The following is a 20,530-nucleotide window of genomic DNA, read 5'->3' on the forward strand; positions in this document are numbered from 1 at the left end:
GGAGTTGTGGAATATTTAGACATTTGTATCATTATGGTCACACAGTCCCATAAAAGGCTTGTGTTCATTTAGAATTATGTAGGCTGATTCAAATACACGTATGGATACTGAACGGTGATTGCCCAGTGAGAGGTTCAAATACAGTAGGTCGTGGAAGAGCCGATGTTTGACCAATGAATCAGACCAGGCGCCTGCCGAATGTCAACAAGTGTAACAAAAACTAAAAAAAATAATATAAAATAGTCTATCAGATCAAATAACACTGCAGACACGTAATTGTATATCCAGTGCTGATTAATGGTAATTGACGGCACTTAATGTATAACCTAATAATTCTAGTTGTTGTACGATCATATGTAAAATTGGGGGATAATTTCATTTGAAATGTCAAATCTGGTCAGCTTCATCATAAATGTAAAATGATATGGAAGTAATAACTTTGAAAAAACAATAAACATTTATCTCATTTTATATCTGAAATAATTGTCACTTAAAAAGGTGCAATTACATGTTTATTGCAAGAATCATATTAGTCATGCAGAATTAAAATATAAATCTGACCAATTAAAATGGAGCGCATTGTTTTTGAGTTTTTCATGGCAATCTAGTGGCATGTTTCAATCGTTTCTAATATTAAACACTGGTTAGATTTTAAGATATACTAGATTTTATCAACGTGCTCAAAATAACTTTCATTTGGGAGGGACGGAAATTTTGGGAATCAATTAGTTACACAAGGCTCATAAGCTTGGGGATTACATATATAACTTTCTCCGTATCTGTAGACATTCAAACATTTCTCGGAGAGGAGATAAAGAACAAAATGACCATGTTTACACAGCTTGCTCTGATTTGCGTGAGTGTATTTTTTCAGTTTTGTACAAGTTTTGATCAAAGTAATGTGAATACATTAATGAAAGAGAACAGTCCATTTTGCGGGCTTCTTCCAAAATCAAGGGTTTTGGAACCGCTCCGCTACTCGCGTAGCGGATCAGAAACCCTTAGGAAGATGTTAATTTTGCGGGATGTGTTCTTTAAATATGTTGTGTATAATCTATTTATGAATAAGAGCATGTGTACACATGTTTGCGCGTACCTGTGTGGATGTGGTGGCTATAGATTTGGGTGTTTTATTACTTAATTGATTAATTTACTTAGAGACGATTTCCTTTTTAGGAAAACTGGCATGAGCAGTTTACCTTAAAGTTTCATGAAATGTGCACACCCTTTGTATAGAAACCAATTTCAATACGATAGAATGTTTTGTAAATTGTTAATGTCTGTGATACATATATTTGCCGAAAGGATGTATATCTTATTATTTTTCATTTAAAAAAAAAGGCAGATCTCATTTTTGATGATACATGCAGCCTATACATCTTATGTGAATGTATTTGAGGTCTCATATCACTATCCTTTTTTTCCTGTCAGAACTGAATTGACTAGTTTGCAGCAATTGCCAAGAGTATATTATTTGAGCTAATGGAAACATATTAAATGCATTGAGACTTGTTCTCAGGTCAAGGGAGTATTTATTCTAGGCCCGTTTTACGTTAGGGAAAGCTATGGCTGGAAAGTGGAGGAGGTGAATATAATAACAGAACATGATTCTTTTTATAGTGATCTCGATACTTCCGCCTATATACTGACCCCCCCCCTTTTTATAGCAATTTTTCAACATAAACCAGGCTTGACAGTTGGATATCTATTCTCTTTTAAGAAGTGGACAGGCATAGCCTACATCCACAACTACATAGATGTAGGCTATGCCTGTCCACTTCTCAAAAGAGAATATTGGATATCCATCCTGGGGTAAAGCTGATTGTACAATTACAACTTTTTGGGCTTTCTGGCAGAGCTGTTTTTCGCTTGTCGGGGAGGCCCTAGAAGTTGCAATTAGTTTACTTAATAGCTACCCTTCCACCTTCATAGCTAGGAAGGGTGACGAAAATGTTTGTGATATAATGTAATGGACAAACATTATTTGAAATGTTATAAAATCGCACGAGAAGTGATTACCGCGGTATACATGTTTTGTTTTTGCAGCTGGAACCAATGAGCTCAGTAAAATTATGCAATATTTTATCAGATGTTTAAAACTAGTGTCATGTATCACTTGGTTTACTGAACATAATTTGATATTTCTCTCTTTTGTGTAATTTTATAGTAAAATAATGTTAAATATCTAACAGAAAAGAAATTAAAGTTCGTTCTTTAATACAGCAAACAAGCAATACAATGTACTTTAGTAGCAGAATCGACACACGAAGTTGTTGGTTGCGGCGAAGCGCTTGAAATTGTCTAGTAATGCAGTGGTTTCATGCAAAAAAACTAGGGTTTTTTTAAATTCATTCGCACCAATATAGTTTTAATATCAAATTATATTTAAATCGTATGATTGAACGGATAAACCAAGAAATACCCAATAAAAGACCAAAGAGTATGATAGTGAAAATGATTAAATGAATGAAAGTCTCACAATATAATATCATTAAAATCTAAGTGTTACTCAAAATTTAGCAATAACACGCGGCTACGTGGTTATAATGATGGCGTTGTAGGGTCCATGAATGGAATTATTTCAACTAACTTATCTATGGAGACGATATTTAGTTTGTTTTAATATTGAAGCAGTTGCAGTTCAAACCCCCTTGTTCATTTTGTCGCATTCTAAGATGTAAAAGATAAAACGTTGAATTATTGCCATAACATCAGTTTATGTATTTTTGTAGGTTTTCTCACTGACATGTGCCAAAGGTAGGTTGAAATAACAGAAGGCCAATGACTTATAATATGTCTTCATGATAAGCGAGGCATATACTCGGTTGTGTTTAGGATAGACTCTCCAACTTTTGAAAAACAAATCTGCGAATGTTATAAAAATAAAACTGTTTTGCTTTGTTTAAGAAATGTGCATCAAAGAGGCCGACATTGCCTTCATTATTGATTCGTCGAGCAGCATTTGGAAACCAAACTTTCAAGTTCAGATTGATTTTCTGTACAATCTTTTGAACATGTTTGACATTTCACCCTCCAAAACGCAGGTCGCTGCAGTGTCTTACAGTAATATCATAAATCCCGAATTTCAATTCAAAACATTCAGCAGTAAAAACAGAGTTCTGACTGCCATAAAAAGGATCAGGTACACACAGGGTGACGCCACAAGAACGTACAAAGCACTCAAGTACATGAACGAAAACATATTTACTAAAGCAAATGGCGCCCGAGATGGTGTCGTCAAGATTGCAATAGTAATGACGGACGGAGAAACAAATCCCGGATTATATGACGGCGAACTGACATCGGAAGAGGCCAAAGAATGGACCCAGGTGGAGGCAAAGAGAGCCAAAAGCAACGGGGTGTACTTGTTTGCTGTTGGTGTTGGCGATCGTATAAATGAAAAGGTGAGGTCACGGCCATCATCAGGTAGAAGGTCAGGTGACGACCATCATCAGGTAAAAGGTGAGATGATGGCCATCATCAAGAAAATTGTCAGGTGACGGCCATCATCAGGTAAAGGGTCATTATGTAAAAAGTGACGTAACGGCCATTGATCGTCAGGTATAGATGGAAATGGACCCGAGACTATCAAATCAGACGTGTTAGTGCTAGAACGTTATAAAAAATACATTTTTTATGTCTTTTATTTTTAGGGAATGGCTTTGATTTTATATGGAATGGGCTGTTTTATTAAAGAAATTAAAATTGATCTATAATTTTTAAGGAATTTGATTAATAACCATGTATTAACATTATGTATTTTGTCATACAGTTTTGGGGGAAAAAACTTAACGAATCTTCAGTGTGGTACTGTTCATTTCTAATTAACGAGATTTAACGTTAAATGTCAAATAAAAGTACTGAGTGAAGCAAAATTAGCTTTGAAATGGCGACAAAAACGATTTATCAGAATCATGTAAACATTTGACTGCTTTTAGGAACTTAATGGTATCGCAAGTGAACCCAAGTCAGAGTACATGATCAAGGTTACTGAATACAAAGAATTTCGAACGGATAAACTCAAGGATCTTCTCACAAACAGGACATGTGCAGGTACATTGTTCATGTTAAACAAGATAACATGTAATTCTTGTTGTTCCATTTTTTATGTGTTTGTTCATGCAGGAAACAATCGTTATTTTCTCCCTCGTTTTACTCCTCCGAAAATAAATCTTTTCTCGTCTTTGAAAAACAACTAATGAAAGTTGGTAGGTGCGTTCGCTACAAGATCGCATTTAATCACATTACGTGTATAACGAAACAAAACGTATATACAACACTATCACATAACAAATAGACAGATATGTAAATTAGGCAGTACAGTGTATAGGGGAAGGGGAAGGGCAGGAAGAGACTAAAATGACACATGAAAAACTATTTATGCTACGAGCCAAGTCACTTGAGCGTGTCGAGACTGCTAAAAATAGAATGAAGATTTCTGTAATGTAACGTTAAGAAATTCATTTCGAAACAATAGACCAAGTCCAACGGAACTAAGTTTGAACATTGACCTATAAATGAGTCATCAATTTGTGACTTGACCCCTTCAGTTATCAAAAAAAGAGAAGAAATGTGCTTATTCGTAAAAAACAAATGTTACTTTGATTGATGTGATCGGACAGACTTCAATCTCGAGATCATAAGAATGTTAGACCCCCCCCCCCCAACAAATCCTGATGAATATTTTCGAATATGTGCATAAATACTAATTGATAAAAATGAAGGAAGAATATTTTAGACTATACATAAATTCTATTATTGTAGCTGGCCGAACAACAACCCCGAAACCACAAGAAAAGGGTAAGTATGTATCGAAATATATTTAACTTTACATATGAAAACACTTTAAACAGACCATTTAATTTTGTCCTTATCTGCCATGTCCATATCTTACTGTTTCTAATTTTCAGAATGTTGGGAACTGGTCGCTGATGTAATATTCGCCATTGACCAATCAACTAGTATCAATACGCAGAAAAACTTCAATCTGGAGCTAGATTTTGTTGGTAAGGTGTTAAAAACGTTTGACGTGGGTGTGGAGGAGACCCGCGTGGGAGCTGTAGTGTTCAGTGACGAGGCTGAACGTGTCCTTGACCTTAAAGAGGGAGTGTCGAAAGATGCCGCACTGGAACGCGTCAAAAATATCACGTGGGGTAAAGGGAACACTTTTATGGACAAGGCATTTGCTAAGATGAGAGAAGGATTTTCCAAAGAAAATGGCGGTCGCCCTGGTCAGGTTCCTCAAATTGCAGTGCTTCTTACGGACGGGGTCGCTACAGACCCGTATAAAGCTGTGGAAGAAGCGAAAAAACTAAAGAGCCTGGGTGTAGAAGTGTTTACTATAGGTAATTACATGTAGCTTATAAGCTCTTTCATATCTCGAATATCATCATTAGATTTAATATCATTTAAATAAAAAAAATTAATTTTGTATACTGGTATTTCATTTAATTCAATTCCAGGTGTGAAGGACGCCAAGATGTCGGAATTGAACGCGTTGTCCAGTGATCCGCAGTCTCAGCATGTGTTCGATGTGGACAGTTTGGAGGGACTGTCTTCTATTGTTAGTCGCCTGTCTAAGAGTGTGTGTAGTAGTGGAACACGCTAAGAAAATACTGTACATACTATATAGAATGATTCTTTGTATATTTACACAATAAAGAGGCAAATAAACACTCTTACTCTTCTATTATTGATGTAATAATTTCAAAAATAAAAGACCAGTGATGAATTGTATCATTGTAACAGTTTCCTTTTTGACATGCCGCTTCTAGCGTTAGAAATAGGCAAGTCTTAGCACGGTTATTCATAATGTAAAAAAAATCATCTTTATTCATTCGGAAATTTCCAGAACACTTCGCACAATTAATTGTTCCTACAAAAACTCTCCGGGAACTTGTGTGTCGTTTGCAATATAAAATCCCTGTGGACGATTTTAAATGATATATTATAAAATCTTTTTTTTAATTCTTGTACTTCTACACATTTTACAAACATGTGCAATATATCTTCACATTCTGTTTTACATAATTGACACTTGCTTGAATCTGTTTTACCATTCCTGAACAGTTTTTCGTATGTAAAATCTTATCATGTTTTTTATTACGACGCTGAGTACAGTTCTAGTGCGCATGCCTTTGTGCATCTTTCTATTTTCTTGCAGCCGTAGGTGCAAAGTTATAATTTTCTTTTGTATTGTGGCTTTGTACAAAATTAACATTATAGATAACGTTTATGAGTTGAGAAATTGTGATTTTATGACACGATAGGGTAAAATGTTATTATGGCCCTTACGTGTCATCGTTTCCCGGTATTAAAACTATGCATACCCCCCCCCCCCCCCCCCCTAAAGAGCAGGACTCGCTCATTTATTCGAGGCGGAAATGCATTTTTAATAAGAATTTATTGACATAATATGAAAAGAAACATCTGGGCATTTAAAAATATTCTTTCGTTAAAAATTATTCATTCTCAACCGATATATACCGCAATATGCCAAATTAGGGGGGATCAACTTTGATACAACCCCTGGACCAAACCAGGAGGTTGACAGTTTTTTTGAATTTCACCTTTTGGTGACTTTTCACAATATTTGTCTTATATTTAAAAGATAAAGAAATCCCTGTGGTAAAAATACAGAAAATAAGGGGAAAATATGAAATTATTTCTAACAATTTACCATAAGGGTCAACAGTAAAAATGTTAACTTTGGAGACGACCCCTTCGAAAAATCGTGGTGGTTATAAAATTATTTTTCGATGTTAAGATAATTAATTTAGAAGTTAAACTAGATAAAAAAAAAATTCATCAAAATATCATGAGTAGAAATAATAAGACCCGGCCTCGTTAAAATCAAGTTCAACATCTGGAGATTTACCAACTCCTTTCAGCATAATCCATCTACATGTATTTTCTAGTGTACTAATATCATCTTTATGCAATTTTTCTTCCATATTCGTCTGATATTGGAGGGTATTAAACATTTATTAAAATTCTTTACAGTATATAAAGAAATCCATATTTGGTTTTTTTTCTACACAAAGCGAAAAATTAAGAAGGATTGCTTTTTTAACATAAACATATTTGTGAGCAATATTTTTACACTCTTCTGGTACAACAGATATTAATGTTGCATAATTATCTTTAATTGATTATCTTATTATATTAATGTATCATTTCTAGCCTACAAAATTCCGACAAAGTCCCAGGTACTTCTTCATATGAAAAGTCTCTGATATGTGTCATGCTTGCTTTTATAAAATGTACCCATAACAGTGTTTTGTTCTTTTTAACAATTTTAGGATTGGAAAACTACCAGTTATTAAGCACATCGTTTCTATCTTCTTTGTTATTAATATTATCCTTCAAAGCATACCATGCACTAAACATTTCAATATAAATTGATAATAAAATAATGAATATGACAGCATTCTCACATTACTGTCATCAATCTTAAATCACCATTTTCTATTTTCTCCAACAATTGCTTAAAATGACAACAAGCTTATCTTTTAAAAAGATTAGTGAGCTAGCCATCATCAAACACAAAAGTAGACCTCTAAAATATTGGTATAATTTCTGTATCGATTTATTAATACTTAGTAATAGGAAGACGCAGTGGTGCACTGGAATTGCATTAGGGTGGGATGGAATTCTCTTGATTCAGAATGGTGAATCTAGAGTGGGCTTCACATCAGTAATGGCATACTTCGCTAACAGTGCTTTTACTGAGATTTTGAATTTTGAAGTGAAAGATAAGAGACCAGTATAACCACCCGTACTGTTTTGTAGACATCGTATCTTCTCGGGTCTTTCCGGCAAACTCGAAAAACATATCCGATGTTGTTTTAGGATCTTGAAGTCGCAAAGAAAAGCACGCTATTTACTACAATTTTAGATATAACGTGGCATACCGGTATAAGACCTATGTACGCAAGATGACACACAGTACAGTTTATCTTTTTCTATGGAACGCCAAATTAACATATATTCAAATAATTGTACCTATCCTCAATTAATTGTACCTATCTTCAAATCATTTGAAGATAGGTACAATGGAATTAAAGTTAGGTACAATTATTTGAAGATAGGTACAATTGAATTGAAGATAGGTGTAAATAATTATACCTATCTCTAAATAATCATACCTAAGTACAAATGAATTATACCTAGGTACAAATGAATTATACTATCTTCAATTCAATTAAAGATAGGTTCAATTGAATTATACCTATCTCTAATTCATTTGAAGATAGGTAAAATTCATTTAAAGATAGGTACAATTGATTTGAAAATAGGTTCAATTCAGACATATCTACAAAGGATTTGAAGATAGGTACAATTCAATTATACCTAGGTTCAATTCGTTTTGTGTATTGTTGAAAATAATGAACGCTCCCTTGAAGACATTTCAACATGGAGGGAAACGAGGGAAGCACCAACAACGAAGATGAAAGAAGAAATATATGTGTGTGTGTGTGTGTGTGTGTGTGTGTGTGTGTGTGCAATATATTTGCAAAAGGCATCATTAACTTATTAAAATATACATGTATATCAATAAGTAAGCCAAAAACATGTATACCCGAATACCCCAAAAGTGACGGAGTTAGGGTAGTGACGTAGTTAGGGTTAGTATATACCTAAATAAAAAACTGGCATTATTTTTTTCCATAATTTTATCAAAGAATGTATACTGATAAATTTTCGCGCCAGTTGTGACGTAACGGAAATGGCGTACTATACAGGGAGTATTCATTATTGCCAATATTTTAGTAATTGAAGATAGGTTCAATTCAATTGTACCTATCTTTAATTCAATTGTACCTATCTTCAATTCATTGCATTTGTACCTATCTTCAAATCAATTTTACCTATCTTCAAATGAATTAAAGATATGTATAATTGAATTGTACCTATCTCTAATTCAATTTGAAGATAGGTACAATTGAATTGAAGATAGGTACAATTGAATTGAAGATAGGTACAATTATTTGAAGATAGGTTCAAATATTTGAATATATGTTAATTTGGCGTTCCATATTTTTCATATACAGAATTTGTTAAATATTTTAAACTTTGTTTTTCCAATTAAAATTGTTCCACTCTTTTTTGTTTCTACCAAAAGAAAGTCCAAGAACTTTCAAAATAATTCTTTTTGTGACATTAATTATGTTTTTTTCATCCTCCAATGATCTTCCTTAACCTTCACACATAGTTTCAGACTTCAGAACATTTAGGTAGGCATCAGAAGCTCTTCCATTGAATTCAAAAACCTTATTAATAATCATCTCAAAAAGACCTCTCTCACTAACTTATTGATTCTATTTTAATTCGATAGGCATTCAATAAACATTTTCAAAAGTCTTGGGGGAAAACCTAACCAAAAAAATATACTTTAGAGTTGCCTTTCTCCGTTAAATATATAGATAGTCTACGGGGGAACAGTTACTATCGAGGAGAGGCTGTTGTACAACTCACGTATTTGGTTTTATGCAAGTGATTTAAAATAGACGCTTACATATATGTTCCTATTTGATTTTAACAGTACTCGTAGAAAAACCACGTTGAATTTAACCAGCTAAAAGCAATTTACATATCGCATGGTATGAAAAAATATTGTGTTTGGTATAATGATTTTTTTTTAACCTTTCAAACAAATTAGTGCGTCATGCATGCAGAAACAATGTCTAATATTTGTTTTCCGATTATCGGTAATATTTCCCAAATTTTTTGCCCGTTTTCATAAAGAAAGAGAAAGTGTAAACGACGAAATTGTTAATAGAATATGAAATTATCATGAAATTTGTGCTATTATTCTTTGATGTTTCTCAATAAACAATGATTAAACGGCCTATATAACCTGCTCTCTATAAAGGTTTTTATACAGAGTAGTGAGTCTAGTCCACGACTTTCCTTGTGTCTCTCCATCAAGATGAAGATTCTACATCTTTTGGTTTTGGTAAGATGCGCTCTCAGGTCTACATCATGATTGGGTATAATCGATATAAGCAAAGATTCTTTTCATTGATTTGTATTTGTATTATATTCTTTTTGTTTCTTGCAGAGCTGTTTTGTGACAGGATATCTTTGCCAAAGTGAGTATAATTTTAAAGTGCATATTGTTTTACAGTTTATTCGCCTTCCTGCTCCCTGCCACATCTTCACTATGATGAGCATAATTCTTTGCACCGAAGCCTAATCAAAAAGTGTAAAATATAATATATGTGAATTCAGAAGTTGACTCAAGCTTTTATCAAAACATTTTAGTACCTATGACGTGTCAGTAATTTTTAGCTGCAATAATGTAGCCCTCTAGATTTTTTTTTTTGGGGGGGGGGGGTGGAGAGGGCTACAACTCCATAGGATCTCCGTAATTGTGCAAGTGCGGGAGTGATTTACTCATGCAACGATTTCCGCTCAAATTGTATATAAATGACAATAACATCTGCATTTCTTACCGAACTCAAACATTTTAGTTCTGTATGGCATTGGTTAGCTAAAAGTATCAACTATAATCCATAAATCGGTGATTTTTCGTGTATGTCAACAACATAAGTTGAATTTGTCCGCCATGTTTACTGACCTTGATCGGTTTCATTTTGGGACAACCAATGAGAATTCAGAAGCGGATCTTGAACTGAATATAGGAATTCCCCTATTTTTAACATAATTATTCCGGTAAATACTAGTATGACTTTTCCATTATATAACATTTCTCTAAATGTTGTTTTAAGCCCCTTTCAGAATTGCAATTGGCGCACAAGCACTTTACAACTCTTAGCAATCGAAATATTTGAGCTTCGTACGAGCTACCGCATACGTTGCACGAGCTCTCGCATTCCTTGCATGCATTTTCGTGTTCGCTTCAAGCCTCCTCAAAATAGTGGACATGCATACTATTCAGACGCGACCGAATGCGATCAAAACTATTGCAATACAATGCATGTACATTAGTACGAACATTTTACAACGTTTCGTGTACTCGAAAGAGTGTTGTACGATTTTTAAAAATCGTAAAATAAATCGCACCTAATTATGCGTGTTGTGCGACCATGAGACTGTTGCTCAACGTGTCTCATGTAATCTTGCAACGTTTTACTATCATTGCAATATTTATCGGTTTCAGTTTCCATGCTTTGCCACTAGTATATATGTTTTATTAAAGTTTCATAAAGTGTATTGTAAAAAGAAACTAGTTATAAATGATAATTATAACCCATTATACTGTTTAGTAAATAAATGTTTTTTTATTGCTGTACAAATTACATTCTTATATGAAGAAATCGACACATATGTATTATCAATATCACAGACAATATCATATTTTGCTGCCACGGCAGGCTCCAAACCACGCTGTTGTTGTAATGCTTCAGGTAGGTTCGGATTTTCTTGCCCTCCCGATTTGGCAATTTGCCTCTGCCAACTGCTTCCACATCTTGAAAAACTCGGTCGTTTCTGCATACCCCGGGGATATAGTTGCCATCAGGTTATGCAGGCATATGGCTGCCATGACGATGAGCGTTTACCGTCCAGGCTCTGCATGAGTGGTAAAAGTTCAATCTTTCGCCACACTTCTGTGCTACATCTCGCCACTCTTCTTGGTTAGTGGGAATGGCAAATACTTTGTTCTGATACTCGTTAATGGTGGCCTGGCACAATTCCTTGATGAACAATGCTATGGTATTGAGAGCTACACGGAAGGAATACTGGAGGCTCATGAAGCTATTCCCTGTTACTATATATCTAAGGGTGATGGCCAGCTTCAGTCCTGTCTCTAGTTGCCGTCTGTTACGTTCACTCTTCTGAATTCTTGAAGTAATACGCTGCAGTAGCTCGTAGAACATGGCTGATGGCATTCTCATGTAGTTCACAAAGTCCCCCTGGTATTCTCTCCCTATCTCCGTCATCAATGTGTGATATTGGTCAAATAACATGCGCCTCTCAATACATTGCTTGACCCACCGACGTCTTCCATACCTTTGTGGACGACGAATGAATGACGCCAGCACGCCAATACGTCTTTGCTGGAGTTCTTGGAGTTATGCTCGGATATTCAGCAAACCTAGCAAACGGCGAGGAGGTATTGGTGCAACAGCATTCATGGTCAATTAAGGTGTGAAACAAGTATGCTTATACGGTGTATATATACAAGAGGCAAAGCATTACAAACTAAAACTTATAAATCGTGCAATGATAGTAAACCGTTGCAAGATTACATGAGACACTTTGAGCAACAGTCTCATGGTCACAAAACACACGCATACAACAGCAGCGAATTATCTTACGATCTTTATAAATCGTGCATCACTCTTACGATTACAAAAAACGTTGTAAAACGTTCGTACTAATGGTTGTGCGTTGCACTGCGAAAGTTTTGATCGCATTCGGTCGCGTCTGAATAGTGTGTATGTCTACTAATTTGAGGAGACTTGATGGGACCAGTAAAACGTATGCAACGAATGCGAGAGCTCGTGCAACGTAAGCAAGGGCTCGCGCGAGGTATGTGAGTGCTCGTGCGAAGCTATAACATTCCGATCGCAAAGTGTTGTTAAGTGCTCGTGCACCAATCGTGAAAGGGACTTTATCTTATTTTTTTGGTTGCACAAATATTTTGTCGCTTCTGCTCGTACGCCAATTGTGAAAGAGGCTTAAGTGAGAGAACGCGGTAAGATCGCTCATTTACACTGACAGTCACGTTATCAAGCCCATCAAAACACCAAGTGTAGATCCCATAAAAAGAACATTTTATATAAAGGAAGTCAGATATAAAAGCGATCTATACAGACCGAAGTCAGCCGCATTAAAACATAAATTTTGCACCATTACAGCGATCCTATGGAATTGTATTCCTCTCCAGTAACAATCAGATATAAAAAAAATTCGGAAAGGGCTAAATTATTGCAGCTAGTAAATTTATACCCATCCTTTCTAAATTTTGTCGAGTTTGATGGAACTTGATTGCATAAACAAACTATATTCAGTTTCCCTAAAGTTGATAAATGAACCATGTAAAATTCTAAATTTTACATATATTTCTGGTTTGCAGGAAAATGTTTGAAAAAAGCAGATATAGCTTTTGTTGTCGATTCTTCAAGCAGTATCTGGTATCTTAACTTTGTTAGGCAGCGTCGCTTTCTTTACGATATCTTGAGCCCCTTTGATATTTCTCCAACAAAAACCCAGGTTGCCGCCGTTTCGTACAGCAACTTCATCAGACCAGAGTTTCAATTTAATACATATAAAGACAAAACCAGTGTTCTCGGTGCAACACAAAACATCACACAAACAAATGGTGATGCGACAAGAACTTACAAGGCTTTGGAATACATGAACGATCAAATTTTTACTTCTAAAAATGGTGCGAGAAATGACGCAATTAAAATTGCCATAGTGACCACAGACGGAGAAACAAACCCAGGTAGTTATGATCGTTATTCAAAGGAAGAAGGAAAGAAAATGACATTACTACAGGCACAGCGAGCCAAAGACAATGGTGTCTATGTCTTTGCTGTGGGAGTTGGAAAAGACGTCAATGACCAGGTAATCGGTTTAGGAACAAACACCGTTTTTTTAAAAATTCCATCTGTTATAATGCGGGCACATTTCAGTGTTTAAAAGAAGTATAATATTTATGCCAGCATTGCACAATTTTCGAATTTTTCTAACAATTACAGATATATCTAGTAGATGCTAAGTATAAAGAATAAAAATTAAACAAATGTGACGTTCCTTCTGTAGATAACTAATTCGTTATCCGTTATAAAATGGAACAGTTAATGTTATTAGATAAAAGATTTCTGTGTTTAAAGGATATAAAATATAGACCATTCTTTCAAAAATCAATAATATTTTTGAGTTTAAACCTTATCTAACTATGATTGAATTAGTACATAACAAAATTACAAATGAATTTTTTGACACGAAAATTGCAGCTCATATTATGATTTACTCAATACTTGGGACGTATTTTTGAATCCTTTCTATTATGTTCAGTGAATGCATACTTTGGTTTGACTTGTTAAGGAACTCCTGGGAATAGCCAGTGGACCAGAATCTGTCATCAAGGTGAATACCTATGAAGAATTGAGAGAAAACGAGCTACAGGATAAATTGATAGATTGGACATGTGAAGGTACTACTTCTAGTATATTGTGTTGTTTTTTTCTTTTGTATTTTCATGGTCAAATATGAATTAAAAAATACATAATCAGCACTTCACTAGAAACTTGCTACAAATTACTTGATTTACACTGAAATGAACCTCACACTATTTAACTATATTTGTTTATTACTTTAGCTGGGGAGAAAACAACACTTCCACCAGCCCCGCCCAATGTTCGTAAGTTAAATATTTATTTTTATTTGATTCTTTGCTTGATTCAACACGACTAATAGACATGCATAACTACGCCACTGGCGGGCAGACCAAGGAAAAATTTCCAGAGGAGATTAAGAGATAATTCTGTTTGTTAAGCATAATGCCATGCGATTTCTTTTATTTCAATGCCTTACTGAAATATATTCAATTCGCGCTTAAAGATTTAGGAAAACCCTAATCCATATATGTCTACAGTAATGTTAACGTCAGCAAACAATTCATTAGACCCAGGTTCCGTCGACGTCGACAACTTGAAGCAGGATCCTGACTGCAATTGTATTGATACAATCTTAAGACTTGTCATTAAAACAAGATAGTTGAGCTAGCGCCCTAGCCATTTTTATACACTCAAAGGAAGATTCGTGCTTAACTGGATTTTTTAAACGTTTAATTTTAAATATTTAGTACTGCACTGTTGCCAAAAGATATAAAAGCACTGAATATGAGATTCTACATGTTGTTTTGTATGCAAATTATGAAAACAAGAACAGAACAATGCCTTTTAATCACTTAAAACAGGTGTCGAACTGCACAGCTACAGACGTATTTTGAAGATTTAAAAATCTGAAAAAAATATGAATGTGGTTCATTGGTGTTCTGTCTACAACCATTTGTTGTTTTTTTTTTCCAACAAAATGACATGTAGGACCTCATATATATTGGGTAGAAACAAGCCAGTTCAAGAAATGTTTACATTTTTATCCTCAAATGTAAAAGATGGTCGCACATCCCCCTTAAAAAGCTTAAATATTCGGATCATACCTATTTTACCTATAAAACGAAATTTTCATTGTACAGTCTATCTTAACAGAGACCGACCCAGTCGCAACTTCTCTGACCGTTTCGACAGAGCTAGGAAAAACATCTTCCCATCAATCGTGATATATTTTTTAAGTGTATCACAAGTTTAGCTTACCGTCTTTAGAACGAATTCCAAACAGAATTAAGTTATCGAAGTAAATTTATTTTTTTATATTTAAGGTAATGGTCCATACCCACTAGGTAAATGAAGTGTACTCAGAATTTTTTTCATAATTTTCAAACATGTATCTTAGGATATGTTCTTATCAAATTTTATCTAGTTGGCTGGTCCATAGGTATTGTGAAAGCTCGGGCCGTTGCTAAAAAAAGAACCGATTTCGGAAAATGGCGCTTTTTTCATACATAAAGAATATAAGCCTTAGCCGGAAATTTGGTTTTCATAAAACCATTTTCTGACTTATATCCTACACTGTATTTAAAATGAAGGAATCATTATTTCAAAATGAATAATTTTATGTTACACTCGTTTATTTATTTAAAAAATAGATACATCTGCTTACAAATGAGATAAAATAAAATATATTTTCAAAGAGAATTCAAGCTCTTGTAATTTTAGTTACGTACAGAATTTTCTGAAATATTGATATTATTTACCCCTAAACGCCATTAATCAATTTAAAATAAGGATTGCAGTTGACAGGTTTTTAAATAGATTTGTTTTGAATCAATGTTACGTCAGCTTGGTTTTTTTGTTTTGAAATACGCCTTGTAACGTTGGGTCTCATTTAGATCGGGCACGGACAAGACGTAATAACGCGTGAATGACGTTTTTTGTGACGTATGGATAATTACCTAAATTAAATGTCACCTGTTTCTCAACCAAGGAACTTTTTAGACGTGAAATATTAAATCGTGGGTGCTTAAAATTGAGTAATGCGTATCATGTGCTTGTTGAGTGAGATCGACTATAGTTGGGGAGAAAAGATCGTAAAAAGGGTCGTTTTACTTTCATAAAATCAATGTTTATACCCAGCATTCAACATCTTCTTTTCTTTTTTAACAGATATTACTTTTACCGTGTCTAATATGAAAACTTTTTTACTGATATTAGCCATACAGTATCAAATATTCCATTTTTGTATTTACATGAGCAATACAAAAAGAAAAAAACGAAAGATTTTAATAGATATTATAGATATATTGCTAAATGATCGTAAAAAGATCATCAGAAATATATCTCTATCACGCCGAACAGTTTTCAACCAATGAAATAAATGTAATTTTTCACATCATGTACATAAAGTAGGGGAAGTGCACAACCATGAGACTGTAAATTATTTCAATATTCTGCCTTCCAAGAAAGACGGTAATAAAGTTTATAAGACTTTAAAAAAAGTTTAGATCACATCTCAACAGACCGTAATTTGTGTTGTATTTAAATTAAGTTTTATCAAAAGTGGGTATGTCACAGAATTCGAAGTTTTTTTCCGAGTTCTGCCGGAAAGGTCCGAGAAGTTGCGATTATGCCTGACCGTGAAGTCGAGCATGCGTACGCCAGAAATATAAACTAATGGTGTTGCAATTACTCGAGAGCGCCAGTAATTATAGTATGCATTGTGTTTTAAACTTTTCAAATGCTGTAATGTCCTCTTTGGAAACGCTTTCTCTGCATTGGAAAGGGAGCAAAATAGCACGCAGTTGCGCTATATTAAATGTATTGTTACCAGATTCAGAGACAATGGATTTAGTGTTTAGGGTAAGACGTACACATGGGTGAAATCTGGACAGTATCATACATGATTTGAAAAAAGGTATAGCTTTTAGGTCATCTATCGCAGGAGAGGTAGAAGCTTAAAAACGTGTAATTTGCAGATTTGAATAGAAACATAGACAAATTACCTTCCTTTTACATACTGAGTTTTTCTTTACTTTACAATGTACCTGACAATTCCATTGTAAAAAAAAGTGCATTATACCTTACTTCCTCACAAAATATGTTCTTTTTTCCTGTACTACATATATATAATACAAATTCAAAAGAAAGCAAGTGTACATAAGGTGGAAAATGCATGATCGTCTATATATGTTAACCTACTGGGTTGAAGATATTAAATTATTTCTGTTTTAACTAATGCTACAAACAATCTTGGTTTTTACTATTAATATTAGAGAAACCGAACTTTTGACTTCTGTTTTGAAAACGTTCAAGTTTGAAGCAACATTTTGCATGTAATGTACATGCATTTGCCGTAATACTAGTATCTGAATACCAGTATAATATTTTTACAGAATGCGAGAAAAAAAAGGCTGACATAATATTTGCCATTGACCAATCATCAAGCATCGGTGACGACAAACAATTTAGAATTGAACTTGATTTCGTCAACAGTCTAATCAAAGAACTGGACGTTGCTTCTGATCAAACTAGAATTGGCGCTGTCGTGTTTAGCACCAACTCAGAGCGCCGCCTGGAGCTCCGAGATGGCATCAATCGCGAGACTGTTATTGATACAATTCAAAAGTTTGAATATGGCACTGGCGATACCTATATTGGTAAAGCTTTTGCAGACATGAGGGAGGGCTTTCTTCCAGCTAAAGGCGGTCGGCCAGGTTTAGTCCCCCAAATTGCTGTATTAATAACAGATGGAGAGGCGACCGATCAAAATACTAAAGCAAAACCTGAGGCCGACAAATTGAGAAATAGCGGTGTCGAAATATTTGCAATTGGTAAGATGTTAAGTCATTTATCAAGCCATTGACATCTTACTTTTCAACAAAGGTAATAAAACATGAAAGGCTACACGTACTGTTATGTATATCATAAGTGAATTTTAAAAATTATTAAATATAATACAACTATCTAGTCATCTACTGTTAATACGTAGCAATTGCACTAAGGATCACAATTGATCTGATATATTTGATGTTTGACTATAAAATGTTCAATACATTTGTGAAGCTAAACTCGATATATACCTCAATTCCCCACAAAACCATTGACACTTCATTTGTTGTGCCTCATTGTTTTCCTGTCAATTTTTAGATCTTTATCCTTGTCAAAAGGTCTTATTGAATCATTAAATTGGTATACACGTATTATCGACACAATGTACTATGAACACAAAAACGTTAGGTGATAATGTGTTTTGCTAAGTTGGATTACTCTGTATTTTGGCGGTTTTTAGGGGTGAAAGGAGCCAATCGCAAACAATTGGAGAGGTACGCTAGTAGACCAAGTAATGTCTTCTTTGTGGATGATCTGAATGCTCTAAATACCATCTCTGGCGCTGTGCTCACGGAACTCTGCGAATGATCGTCAAACAAAGGCAAGAATTTTTAGCTTAATATGTTTTAAAAATCTTATGGTGAAATAAGTAACCTGTTTTCCTTTTTCATTCATTAATATTCTTTCTTTTCAGGTTACCAATTTGGTGATATACCCGGTAGACCCTGACCTGTATTTTGGAAAATTGATAATAAAGCATTTTAATTATATCATATCCTGTTATTTTTATCCAAGATATTTGATACCTACAGAGCATGTTAGTTAAAAAAAATTAGCTGATGCAGTGGAAAGTTTTATGAAAAAAGAAAATAACAAAAACGGAGATATTGAACTTTTTATTATTATGAATTTCTTATAGTACTATTTAAATACATGTACTGCATCTTTATACCTACATGTAACTGTATTTACCCCGTTTGAAAATACTTTTTATAATTAAGATTAAATTTTTGTTCATCTAATTTAATTTTACATGAGGTACAACTTAACGAGTATCGTAACGACTGCTGGTTGACAATTATTAAGACGGTATTAGGGCACATTTCAATGTAAATAAAAGTACATTTTAAATAAATTGATTTCATCGTTTTGGACTGACCATATTTTACAATATTTGACCAAAAATATTTTTTTTTACTTTTAGGAAAGGGAAAAAAATCAGCAGATTGCAAATTCACGACTTACAGATTTGTAGTTATCGCTCTTACCAATTGCCCTACGCTGTGAACTATCATTAAATTTTCTTTCTCATCTTCTGTTATCATATAGAAACCAGCGTTTACATATTCTCTGTATTCTTAATTTTTGTGAATAAAATTTTTGTGCTATTGATACCCAACAAACAAATTACAATCTAAAGATTCTTACTTTTTATATTTGAGTCTCGACGACAGGTGGCGTACAATAAGTACGGCCTAAATGGTTCCGATGCTTTCATTCTTGGTGAACAAATAGTTAAAATCAGATACATGTGCATTTCATTGTACTAGAAACCCTGTTGGATTTGTCTGTCGTCAGTGTCCCAATTACCGTGACCTAAACACACCTGGGACAGGTGTTTTAAGAACGGGTAAGTGGAATATTAAGATTTAATGACCAAATGATGATAATACTTTTTATATTCATTAAAATACATGCAATGAACAGACTAATTTATCTTTTATTTCTTCAGTTTTTGACTGCTCTAGGTATCGGGGCCATCCACTGCCAACCAGCCAGACACCGCAGGAGATGACAATGAGGCTACCCAGCCCACCACCTCCTCAGAAGATTGTATATAGGATTAGATAAAGAGAGATGAAACAGCCAAATTACTGTAGATTCCTTATTTACACGAGTACTTAATTCCCCGATTCAACCGTTTTCCATCAAATCCCAAGAACATATATTCATGAATGCCGAATTTTTATCATAGATTCATGTAGTTTACTATTTCAAAAAAATAAAAGCTAGATTTTAACACTCACGAGCGGTTTTACGCGGATTGTTATTCCTTTCATTGAATAAAGAATCTACAGTAGTTCATCCACAGCCAAGACATTGATTATTCGTTTATGAATCATCACATGTTGGAGAGTTCTTTTTATTGTTTAGATTTTGAAGAGAGAAAGAAGAAAGATGACATGAAACCAGAGGTTGTAGCTCCGCAATATGTCTGTGCGGTGAACAAAAACCACATTCTATGTTAGTGTTGTTTACAACCAATGCCGGACTGACAGAATTTGCCGGAGACGCGCAAGAAGTGTAAGTAGACAGGGTTTAATCCATGGTGTGTTATTGTATCATACGCATGTGTATATAGACAATGATAGGTAACAATGTGTGGAAATATTTGGGGTATACATGAGTATTTTAGATTAAAGACCTTCTTTTGAATTATGCAAATGGAATGCAAACCTTCATTGCCATGAATAAATCTTGAATGCCTTATTCAAATGTGTTAGTTAAAAAATATTCACTCACAATTGATTTAACTTTTTAATTTATCAGAATGGGGTCATAAATTGTACAAAACTCCATCTTTTTGTGCTAAATAGTCTTTACAAAGACAGACATAGATGTTAATGTGATTAACAGTTTCTTTATTTGATTTGTTATTTAAAGAA

The 20,530-nt window shown here is 34.3% G+C and overlaps 2 protein-coding genes across 2 annotated transcripts in view; both read left to right on the plus strand.

The window, feature by feature from the left end:
* The window catches only part of LOC128187252 (E3 ubiquitin-protein ligase CHFR-like), a 44,827-nt gene that overhangs the window by 18,278 nt on the left and 6,019 nt on the right, over positions 1-20,530 (plus strand). The window lies entirely within an intron of this gene.
* Positions 645-18,632, plus strand: LOC128187254 (collagen alpha-3(VI) chain-like). Its single transcript, XM_052857554.1, is given in 14 exon segments — positions 645-856; positions 2,733-2,757; positions 2,908-3,404; positions 3,939-4,053; positions 4,765-4,800; positions 4,911-5,345; positions 5,463-5,617; positions 10,064-10,094; positions 13,046-13,539; positions 14,023-14,131; positions 14,297-14,338; positions 17,429-17,866; positions 18,325-18,465; positions 18,559-18,632. Coding segments are annotated over 13 exon segments (2,538 nt in total). The 5' UTR covers positions 645-823; the 3' UTR covers positions 18,453-18,465; positions 18,559-18,632.

This window comes from Crassostrea angulata, chromosome 6 (genome assembly GCF_025612915.1).
Source record: "Crassostrea angulata isolate pt1a10 chromosome 6, ASM2561291v2, whole genome shotgun sequence".
Classification (NCBI taxonomy): Eukaryota; Metazoa; Mollusca; class Bivalvia; order Ostreida; family Ostreidae; genus Magallana; species Magallana angulata.